Source organism: Schistocerca americana, chromosome 10 (genome assembly GCF_021461395.2).
Source record: "Schistocerca americana isolate TAMUIC-IGC-003095 chromosome 10, iqSchAmer2.1, whole genome shotgun sequence".
NCBI classification, from domain to species: domain Eukaryota; kingdom Metazoa; phylum Arthropoda; class Insecta; order Orthoptera; family Acrididae; genus Schistocerca; species Schistocerca americana.
In genome coordinates this window covers 134,782,963-134,795,069 of record NC_060128.1, presented here as the reverse complement: position 1 = coordinate 134,795,069, position 12,107 = coordinate 134,782,963, and the positions used below count along the sequence as shown (strand labels likewise).

At 44.5% G+C, this 12,107-nt stretch overlaps 1 protein-coding gene across 1 annotated transcript in view; it reads right to left on the bottom strand.

The window, feature by feature from the left end:
* The window catches only part of LOC124552296 (leucine-rich repeat-containing protein 15-like), a 200,088-nt gene that overhangs the window by 41,475 nt on the left and 146,506 nt on the right, over nucleotides 1-12,107 (bottom strand). The window contains exon 6 of the mRNA XM_047126572.1: nucleotides 7,255-7,448. Coding sequence (XP_046982528.1) covers nucleotides 7,255-7,448 — 194 coding nt within the window. The remainder of the gene's footprint in view (nucleotides 1-7,254; nucleotides 7,449-12,107) is intronic.

Genomic DNA, 12,107 nt, shown 5'->3' with positions numbered 1-12,107 from the left:
CTTCCTTTGTTTTCGGATTGGATTTCCTTAGGATTCTTCCAATGAGAATCTGTCTGGCATCTGCTTTACCGACGATCAACTTTATACGGTCATTCCATTTTAAATCATTCCTAATGCTTACTCTGAGATAATTTATCGAATTAACTGCATCCAGTTACTGACCTGCTATTTTGTAGCTAAATGATAATGGGTCTTTCTTTCTATGTATTCGCAGCACATTACACTTGTCTACATTGAGATTCAATTGCCATTCCCTGCACCATTCGTCAATTCGCTGCAGATCCTCCTTAATTTCAGTACAATTTTCCATTGTTACAACCTTTCGATATACCACAGCATCATCCGCAAAAAGCCTCAGTGAACTTCCGATGTCATCCACAAGGTCATTTACGTATATTGTGAATAGCAACGGTCCTACAACACTCTCCTGCGACACACCTGAAATCATTCTTACTTCGGAAGACTTCTTTCCATTCAGAATGACATGCTGCGTTCTGTTATCTAGGAACTCTTCAATCCAATTACGCAATTGGTCTAATAGTCCATATGCTCTTACTTTGTTCATTAAACGACTTTGGGGAACTGTATCGAACGCCTTGCGGAAGTCAAGAAACACGGCATCTACCTGTGAACCCGTGTCTGTGGCCCTCTACGTCTCGTGGAGAATAGCGCGAGCTGGGTTTCGCACAATCGTCTTTTTCGAAACCCATGCTGATTCCTACAGTGTAGATTTCTAGTCTCCAGAAAAGTCATTATACTCGAACATAATACGTGTTCCAAAATTCTACAACTGATCGACGTTAGTGATATAGGTCTATAGTTCTGCACATCTGTTCGACGTCCCTTCTTGAAAACTGGGATGACCTGTGCCCTTTACCAATCTTTTGGAACGCTGCGCTCTTCTAGAGACCTACGGTACACCGCTGCAAGAAGGGAGGCAAGTTCCTTCGCGTACTCTGCGTAAAATCGAGCTGGTATCCCATCGGGTCCAGCGGCCTTACCTCTTTTGAGCGATTTTAATTGTTTCTCTATCCCTCTGTCTTCTATTTCGATATCTACAATTTTGTCATCTGTGCTACAATCTAGAGAAGGAACTACAGTGCAGTCTTCCTCTGTGAAACAGCTTTGGAAAAAGACATTTAGTATTTAGGCCTTTAGTCTGTCATCCTCTGTTTCAGTACCATTTTGGTCACAGTGTCTGGACATTTTGTTTTGATCCACCTACCGCTTTGACATAAGACCAAAATTTCTTAGGATTTTCTGCCAAGTCAGTACATAGAACTTGGCTTGCTCTGTTTTTAATGTTTTCCTTACTCTTGTGATGTTTGTCAAATGAATGAAGTACTATGTTCGAGTGCAACTGACAGCCGCTCATTTTGGCCCCTTTCCACAAAGTAAACTATCTATTCTGTCTTGCGGGTATAGCAGGGATAAGTATATAGTTCTGGCAATACCAGCCATGTCCTTCTTCCTCTGTGCGGATACACACATATTACCCGAATTCTTACGGGACTTGGTAAGAATGTCTTCCACGAGTAATGAATGTGTTGGGTAGCGACACTACGAGTGTAGTTTGTGGACATATAAGGTGAGAAAATCGGTCTCATGGGAAGCGTACATGAGATAGTCCCTGCAGTCGCTCTATTCTCTGTGCCCTCGGTGGCTCAGCTGGATAGAGCGTCTGCCATGTAAGCAAGAGATCCCGGGTTCGAAGTCCCGGTCGAGACACACATTTTCACCTGTCCCCGTTGACATATACAATGTTCGTCAGCAGCTGAAGGCATTAATATATAATTCTAATTTCATTGCTATTTTGCTTCGCCAGTTTATGCACTGGCTCGCTAGAAAACCGCAGGCGCTAAAAAGTGCTACTATAGAGTCATCGTAGACGAACCGCAGAGGACGTCTACATGCAGTGTCCTTAGCAAGTCTATAAACAGTGATTAATAGCGAATACGATTCCTTTTAAAAATTTCTACGTCTCTGAATCGCAGACATGAAGAGCTGACCAATTGGTTAACAAGATCCAAGGAGCCATGGGAATGGATGTAACTGTACACTCTACAAAGAGACAGCCATTTCATTTGAACATAGTTAGTGATTATTTAAAAAGAAAACCTTTTAAGTAAGCAACATACTGACAAAAGAAGCAAGTACTCACTCCTCTTAGGGTAGCCTTCTCTTTTACCACAGGATAGCTGCTGTACATGCCAACACTGCAAAGAACGGCATCAATATGAATGCGTACTCCCGTTAATTATTTTTGTATTACTATATTATCCTGAAGGCAACGGCCTTGCCGCAGTGGATACACCGGTTTCCGTGAGATTACCGAACTTAAACGCTGTCGGGCGTGGCCAGCACTTGGATGGGTGACCATCCAGCCGCCATGTGATGTTGCCATTTTTCGGGGTGCACTCAGCCTCGTAATGCCAATTGAGGAGCTACTCGACCGAATAGTAGCGGCTCCGGTCAAAGAAAACCATCATAACGACCTGGAGAGCGGTATGCTGACCCCAAGCCCCTTCTATCCGCATCCTCAACTGAGGGTGACACGGCGGTCGGATGGTTCCGATGGGCCACTTGTGGCCTGAAGACGGAGTGCTTTTATATTATCCTGAAGATGAAATTTGTACGTTGAATCACGTTGCTTTGTTACATAAAAAAAATTAAAGATCCATTCTCCTCATACGCCTATAAAATAGACGATTTTTACGACTTTTTTTCTAAAATTAATCACCAATCAACGTAGGCCCTTTTGGACGTTATTTATTGACTCTTGGAGAATATTTCCTTTTTTTTAAAAGAAGTGCAGTTATCATTAAGCCTCCTATCCGAGGAGTCAAAGTTGATCACAAAATGAGGCGTGTGCATGAACTAAGTGCTTTAGTCTGAAAATCTTATCTGAAATCTGAAATACAAACCATTTTCTTAATGTATAGCACCGAGTAATAGACCGCAGCCAATTCCGTCAGCTTGAATTACTAATCGAGTGGCAGGCCGGTGTGGCCGAGCGGTTCTAGGCGCGTCAGTATGGAAACGCGCGACCGCTACGGTCGCAGGTTCGGATCCTGCCTCGGGCATGGATGTGTGTGATGTTCTTAGGTTAGTTAGGTTTAAGTAGTTCTAAGTTCTAGGGGACTGATGACCTCAGATGTTAAGTCCCATAGTGCTCAGAGGCATTTGAACCATTTTTGAACTAGAATGAGATTTTCACTCTGCAGCGGAGTGTGCGCTGATATGAAACTTCCTGGCAGATTAAAACTGTGTGCCCGACCGAGACTCGAACTCGGGACCTTTGCCTTTCGCGGGCAAGTGCTCTACCAACTGAGCTACCGAAGCACGACTCACGCCCGGTACTCACAACTTTACTTCTGCCAGTACCTCGTCTCCTACCTTCCAAACTTTACAGAAGCTCTCCTGCGAACCTTGCAGAACTAGCACTCCTGAAAGAAAGGATATTGCGGAGACGTGGCTTAGCCACAGCCTGGGGGATGTTTCCAGAATGAGATTTTCACTCTGCTCAGTTGGTAGAGCACTTGCCCGCGAAAGGCAAAGGTCCCGAGTTCGAGTCTCGGTCGGGCACACAGTTTTAATCTGCCAGGAAGTTTCATATCAGCGCACACTCCGCTGCAGAGTGAAAATCTCATTCTGGAAACATCCCCCAGGCTGTGGCTAAGCCATGTCTCCGCAATATCCTTTCTTTCAGGAGTGCTAGTTCTGCAAGGTTCGCAGGAGAGCTTCTGTAAAGCTTGGAAGGTAGGAGACGAGGTACTGGCAGAAGTAAAGCTGTGAGTACCGGGCGTGAGTCGTGCTTCGGTAGCTCAGTTGGTAGAGCACTTGCCCGCGAAAGGCAAAAGTCCCGAGTTCGAGTCTCGGTCGGGTACACAGTTTTAATCTGCCAGGAAGTTTCATTTTTGAACTAGTCGGGCACGTCTGCAAGGTGTGATAAATAGGCTGTTTCTTTTCAGTTGAAACTCATTCATTATTTACTGCAAAAGTGACCAAAAGCATGCGACTAAATTACATTTCTGTTTTGAACGCCCGTCATGTTCCGAAAATCTCTGCTATTACGTGTGCAATACCTTATACATTAAGAATAGTGTTTTCTGATTTCAGCTACGATTTGCACATTGCATGACTTCCGTCGTGGGCACGTCTCATTTTGGACAGAGCGAATTTAACTCATCGGATTGGTAGCTAAATGATAACCAAATTTCTTAAAAGAATCAGAGAAAAATGTACAATTATGAATAAACAATGTGCAAAAAGATCTACATTGAAGGTTTCATTAGATTTTTCAAGCAACACTTGTAAAAATCGATTATTTTATACGGAGTGTCAAATCAAACGCTTTTCAGCCGTCTAGTTTCCAGTGTTATTTTATTAGTCTATCAGTTTCGGTGATACCTTTACACCATCTTCAGATCCCCTGACCGACACGTAGGTTCTGTTTAGAATCTACGCCGGTAAGGGCGCCTGAAGATAGCGAAATGGGAGGGTTGGAACTTTAATAGTGGCAACTACTTATTTACAGCTCGTACAAAATACATACGTGTTTCAAAGTTTTACTGACCTGCAAAGTACTCACCAGCATTGTGTATAACACGTTGCCACAGAGGTGGAAGTCGTAGGATACTCTTAGCAGTGCCAGTTGTGTTGACAGTTCGAGCGGCGCGGTCTATTGCCCGACGAATTTGTAGCAGTTCTGAAGCGAATGCCGTGAAGTGTTTCCCTCAGTTTAGAAATCGAGTTGAACTCCCGAAGAGCTTCAGTTAGGGGAGTGCAGTAGGTGGTACAGGACTTAGCAGCCCCATCAGTCAAACAAATCAGTAACAGCTTGCACTGTACGTGCTTGAGCATTGTCCTGCAAAATGATGGTCAGGTCCTGCAGAAAGTGTCATCACTTCTGTCTCCTAGCTGGTCGTAGGTTGTATTCCAAACATGAACAGCATAGAGACAGCAGTAATGACACTTTCTGCAGGACCTGTCCATCATTTTGCAGGACAATGCTCAAGCACGTACAGTGCAAGCTGTTACTCATTTGTTTGACTGATGGGGCTGCTAAGTTCTATACCACCCGCTGCTCCCCTGTGATTTCAACTCGATTTCTATACTGAAGGAAAAATTCCAAGGCATTCGCTTCAGAACTACTACAAATTCGTTGAGCAATAGACCGCGCCGCTCGCACTGGTTCAAATGGTTCACATGGCTCTGAGCACTATGGGACTTAACATCTGAGATCATCAGTTCCCTTGAACTTAGAACCACTTGAACCTGACTAATCTAAGGATATCACACACATCCATGCCCGAGGCAGGATTAGAACCTGCGACCGTAGCGGTCGCGCTGTTCCACACTGAAGCGCCTAGAACCGCTCGGCCACACCGCCCGGCCGCTCGCACTGTCAACACAACTGGCACTGCATAGAGTACCCTAAGACATCCGTCTCGCTGGCAACGGTTTATACACAACGCTGGTGACTATTTTGGTCAGTAAAACTTTGGAATACGTGTCTATTTTGTACGAGCTGTAAATAAATAGTTGCCACTATTAAAGTTCCAATCCTCGTATATCCTCGGAACTGGTAGGCCAATAAAATAACAGTTTGAAAATTAGACGGTTGAAAGGTGTTTGAGTTGATGTTCTGTACTGATCAGCCGTGTCCGCAAGCATCTCTGAAAAGATGGACATAAAGAAGCTTATTTATAGGCTGAGTGAGGAGAATTGACCCTTATCAAGTTCAACAAAAACAGGCTGTCTGTGGAAAGCGTTTCCCCTGGGTTTGGAGTGATACAGTCTCCAGTTCCAGTGACGCTAGGCACACCCAGAGTAAGTAGGCTGTTCAGGTTTTTATGTTCGTAAAGGCACGTAGCGCTCTGTATTAAAATCGCTGACTGCGCTGTGTGATGTCTGTGGATGGTTGAACACGTTGTTGGAAGTTATTCGCCAATGTAGTGTTGAGCAGTTGGATGTGAACAGCCCGTAGCGTTGAGCAGTTGGAGGTGAGCCGCCAACAGAGGTGGATGTGGGGAGAGAGATGCCAGAGTTTTGAGATGTTAACATGAGCAGACGATCTGGACGTGTGTCCGTCAGAAAAAGGAAATTTGTTGAACTGAATGTCACGAATTTATATATTGATGACTTTTGAACACTATTAAGGCAAATACGTTGTTTGTTCTCTATCAAAATCTTTCATTTGCTAAGTATGCCTATCAGTAGTTAGTGCCTTCAGTAGTTAGAATCCTTTATTTAGCTGGCAGTATTGGCGCTCGTTGTATTGCAGTAGTTCGAGTAACGAAGATTTGTGTGAGGTAAGTGATTCATGAAGTTTATAGATTATTGTTAGTCAGGGCTATTCTTTTGTAGGGATTATTAAAAGTCAGATTGCGTTGCACTAAAATATTGTGTGTCAGTTTAGAAATGTTGAGAACAAGTGTTGTGGTTGGCAGGAGAGCCAACACCGTGTTACTAGAGGAGGCCGAAATGCACGCGTTTTAGCTCACGCAGGCTGGCGTGAGGTCTGGAACAGGACAAGGAAATTAGAATTTAGAAAAACGGACGTAGCTGGTGGAATACTTAACTTTAATCCATTAACGATGAACGTCAGTCTTGACGGTACATGATTCACAGTATCAATAGTAACTGAATATGGCGCCTTGCTAGGTCGTAGCAAATGACGTAGCTGAAGGCTATGCTAAACTATCGTCTCGGCAAATGAGAGCGTATTTTGTCAGTGAACCATCGCTAGCAAAGTCGGTTTTACAAATGGGGCGAGTGCTAGGAAGTCTCTCTAGACCTGCCGTGTGCCGGCGCTCGGTCTGCAATCACTGATAGTGGCGACACGCGGGTCCGACGTATACTAATGGACCGCGGCCGATTTAAAGGCTACCACCTAGCATGTGTGGTGTCTGGCGGTGACACCACAGTAAGGAAAGAGAAAACAGTCTCAGTACGTTCAGTTTCACTCCGGAGTTTGAAAATCAAGTAACGCAGAAGTTTTACCAGCACAGTCATTCTTTACATTAAAAGGGGAAGTAGCCATTACATACTCATGCCATTACGCATCTGAAGGAATGTTTTTTGTCTAGAGGTAATTTCGGATGAGGATCAACTTTTAATGAAGTTAGAGGCTGTCGCTGGCATGGAGTAGCTAGAGTATCTGTTTACTATGTTTCGGTCAAGGTGACGGTGATGCGACATTTTTCATTTCTGACAGTGTACTGGACATGGAATCAAACGGTTTGTACCTACCGGAGAGTGGTGAGTCGGTTGCCGCTGAGCACGAGGAAGGCCAGTTCGCCCTGGTGGTCGAACGTGCCCACCTCGATGTCGGTCAGGTGGTTGTTGTCCAGGTAGAGGGACGCCAGTCGCCCGTTGAAGCGGAAGGTGCCCGGGGCGACGCGAGCCAACGAGTTGTTGCGCAGCTGCAGGGATCGTAGGCTCGTCTACAAGGATAAGCTCAACGTCACTACGAGGCATGTACCTCCCGCAGAGGAGGCCGAGTCAAACATTATGTGTAAGTGCTTGAAAGAAATGCGTTTTCCGCGTCATTCCCATTTTATACTGAAGAGCCAAAGAAAATGGATGTTGTTGTTGTGGTCTTCAGTCCTGAGACTGGTTTGATGCAGCTCTACATGCTAATATATACTGTGCAAGCTCCTTCATCTCCCAGTACCTACTGCAGCTTACATCCTTCTGAATCTGCTTAGTCTATTCATCTCTTGGTCTCCGTCTGCGATTTTTACCCTCCACGCTGCCCTCCAATGCTAAATTTGTGATCCCTTGATGCCTCAGGACATGTCCTACCAACCGGTCTCTTCTTCTAGCCAAGTTGTGCCACGAACTCCTCTTCTCCCCAATCCTATTCAATACCTCCTTATTAGTTACGTAATCTACCCACCTAACCTTCAGCATTCTTCTGTAGCACCACATTTCGAAAGCTTCTATTCTCTTCCTGTCCAAACTATTTATCCTCCATGTTTCACTTCTATACAAGGCTACACTCCATACAAATACTTGCAGAAATGACTTCCTGACACTTAAATCTATGCTCGATGTTAACAAATTTCTCTTCTTCAGAAACGCTTTCCTTGCCATTAGCAGTCTACATTTTATATCCTCTCTACTTCGACCATCAATCAGTTATTTTGCTCCCCAAATAGCAAAACTCCTTTACTACTTTAAGTGCCTCATTTCCTAATCTAATCCCCTCAGCATCACCCGACTTAATTCGACTACATTCCATTATCCTTGTTTTACTTTTGTTGATGTTCATCTTATATCCTCCTTTCAAGACACTGTCCATTCCATTCAACTGCTCTTCCAGGTCTTTTGCTGTCTCTGACAGAATTACAATGTCATCGGCGAACCTCACAGTTTTTATTTCTTCTCCCTGGATTGCTGGTACACCTGCCTAATATCGTGTCGGGCCTCCGCGACCATCCAGAAGCGCCGCAACACGTCGTGGCATGGACTCGACTAATGTCTGAAGCAGTGCTGGGGGAACTGACACCCTGAATCCTGCAGGGCTATCCATAAATCCGTAAGAGTACGAGGGGGTGGAGATCACTTCTGAAAAGCACTTTGCAAGGCGTCCCAGGTATCGCAATAATGTTCATATCAGGGGAGTCTGATGGCCAGCGGAAGTGTTTAAACATGAGAACCTGGAACAGGTTTCCACCCAGCATATGCATAAAGTATGAAGAAGAGCAGATAGAAGAGGTTGACAGTCTTAAATTCCTGGGATTACAACTTGATAATAAATTCAGTTGGAAGGAGCACACCACAGAACTGCAGAAACGCCTTAACAAATCTGTATTTGCAATTCGAGTGTTAGCAGTAATAGGCGACATAAAAATGAAAAAGCTTGCATACTTTGCCTACTTTCATTCCATAATGTCATATGCTATAACATTCTGGGGTAAATCTTCAAGTCAAACAAAAGTTTTCAGGGTCCAAAAGCGTGTAATACGTATTATTTGTGGAGTAAATTCACGGACGTCCTGTAGAAACCTCTTCAAAGAACTGGGTATACTAACTACTGCCTCTCAGTATATTTACTCCTTAATGAAATTTGTCCTAAATAATATATCTCTTTTTCCAACAAACAGCTCAGTTCATACATACAATACCAGGAACAAAAATGATCTGCCCAAGGACTTAAAAGCACTAGTTCAAAAAGGGGTCCACTACTCAGGAACACTCATCTTCAACAACTTGCCATCAAACATAAAAAATTTAGTTACAAATAAAGATCAGTTTAAAACACGCCAACTCCTTCTACTCCACTGACGATTTTTTTAATAGAAACAAATGATGTATTGTATATACTCATACTATTAGTATTGTCATTTCAGCTTAAAAAAAAAGAAAAATTGACATGTTCCACATCCGCGAGGATCTACTCAGCACGGATCTGTGGAACGAAAAACTAATCTAATCATCTAATCTAATGTAAACTCAGAAGAGTGCTCCTGGAGCCACTCTGTAGCAATGCTGAACATGCGAGGTGTGGCATTGTCCTGTTGGAATTACCCGTCGGAATGCGCAATGGACATGAATGGTTGCAGGTGATCAGACAGGACGCTTACGTATGTGTCAGCTGTCAAGAGTCGTATCTAGAATTATCAGGGGTGCCATATCACTCAAGATGCACACGCCCCACACCATAACAGAGCCTACACCAGCTTGCACAGTCCTCTGCTGACACGCAGAGGTTGTTTCCAGACCCGTACACGTCCATCCGCTCGATACAATTTGAAACAAGACTCGTCCGACCAGACAACATGTTTCCAGTCATCAACAGCCAATATCGGTGTTGACCGGTCCAGACGAGGCGTAAAGTTTTATGCTGTGCAGTCATCAAGGGTACACGAGTGTGCCTTAGGCCCCGAAAACCCATATCGATGATGTTTCGTTGAATGGTTCGCACGCTGACAGTTGATGGCGCAGCAATTAAATCTGCAGCAATCTGCGGAAGGATTGCACTTCTGTCACGTTGAACGATTCTCTTCAGTCGTCGTTGGTCCGGTTCTTGCAGGATCTTTTTCCGGCCGCAGCGATGTCGGAGATCTGACGTTTTACCAGATTCCTGGTATTCACGGAACACTCGTGAAATGGTCGTACGGGAAAATCGCCACTTTGTCGCTACCTCGGAAATGCTGTGTCCCATCGCTCGTGCGCTGATTGTAATAGCACGTTCAAGCTCACTTAAATCATGATAAACTGCCATGATAGTGGCAGTAACGGATCTAAGAACAGCGCCAGACACTTGTTGTCTTATATAGGAGTTGACGACCGTAGCACCGTATTCCAGCTGTTTACAAATCCTTGTTATTCAAAAATGGCTCTGAGCACTATGGGACTTAACTGCTGAGGTCATCAGTCCCCTAGAACTTAGAACTACTTAAACCTAACGAACCTAAGTACATCACACACATCCATGCCCGAGGTATGATTCGAACCTGCGACCGTAGCGATCGCGCGGTTCCAGACTGTAGCGCCTAGAACAAATCCTTGTAATTCAATACGCATGCCTATACCAGTTTCTTTGCCGCTTCAGTGTACTTTTGTGTAGTACGATGTTTCGGCTATGTAGCCACTGTCAAGCACTAACATCCGCACAGAATGTAACAAATAGTTGTGAGCAATTTTCAGGAAGCATCCCTCTCATATAGAGGAATGAAATGTGTTGTAAGGACATAGGTCTGGAAACACTTTATTGCCGTATTATAGCTCATTTTGTGCTTCTCATAAAAATCGTTTTAATCATGGGCAACACATACCAACAGAACTATCATTGTTATAGGGAATATTCGTAATAACCTGTACGTTACATCTGGTGATAAGTTTATATATATATATATATATACATAAAGCCATCGAAATATACAAACATGGGGATAATTTTAACAGAAAAGAAGCAGCTAGCTACAGAATCGATGAGAAGTTTTTATCTTTGCCGTACTACGATCGATAGTTATATTTAATCTTTGACAAGGTTTATCTCTGCTATCACGTGAAATCCAGACCACGCCCACTTTCCACGGTATTTAGGCCGTTCTCCGACGTCCGACTCGTTGGTCGGCAAGACTCAGCACAACCAGGAGCACCTCCGAAGATGTCCAACGCAGCTTTGGACGAAACGTCAAGGATAGAAGAGTTCCATGGACCACGGCCATACAACCCGGAAGAATTCTCGGCAGACCTCTGTCAGTTCTGGCACGATGTTCGCGTCGGGCACATCTTCCCATAAGGTCCGTGTTGAGTGGTTACTGACCAGCGGGTGTACGAACAAGTCAGATGTAGTACAAGACTGACGAAAACGTCTTGGTACAGTGTGTGGTGAACAACATTGTTGAGCAACTGGTCCATGAAATCTGCCAGACTGTCCAGGTTGGGCACATCGTCCCATCAGCTTCATGTTGAGGTCCTTATTGAAAAGCGAAAGCGCTAATTAGTGACAGGCGGCACTTGCTGGACGAACAGGTCATGATGCAGCATAGTGGGGCTACCACCTTTATTTTCAGTCCTCTGTCTACTGTACCACACCGTCCAGATTGAGCCCAAATATCAATTAGTTTCCTGCGCTAGGAGCCACTACTTGCCTGTTGAACAGGTGCAACGTGGTGAGGCTGCCATCCTTACGACACCTGGCAGCTCTGACAGGTTATGCAGGTTAGACACATCTTCCCATTAGCTTCGTGTCGGGTAGTTATTGACATATTAGCGCACTCACATGTCAATAAGTCGTATTTAGTACCTGCTTGATGAACAACTCGTAAAGCAGCGTGGGGTCGCTCCCCCCATCATTTTGACATCTGTTAAGCAATACAAACTACGTATGTTATACTCGAACGCGAGTGTTAATACACTCCTGGAAATTGAAATAAGAACACCGTGAATTCATTGTCCCAGGAAGGGGAAACTTTATTGACACACTCCTGGGGTCAGATACATCACACGATCACACTGACAGAACCACAGGCACATAGACACAGGCAACAGAGCATGCACAATGTCGGCACTAGTACAGCGTATATCCACCTTTCGCAGCACTGCAGGCTGCTATTCTCCCATGGAGACGATCGTAGAGATGCTGGATG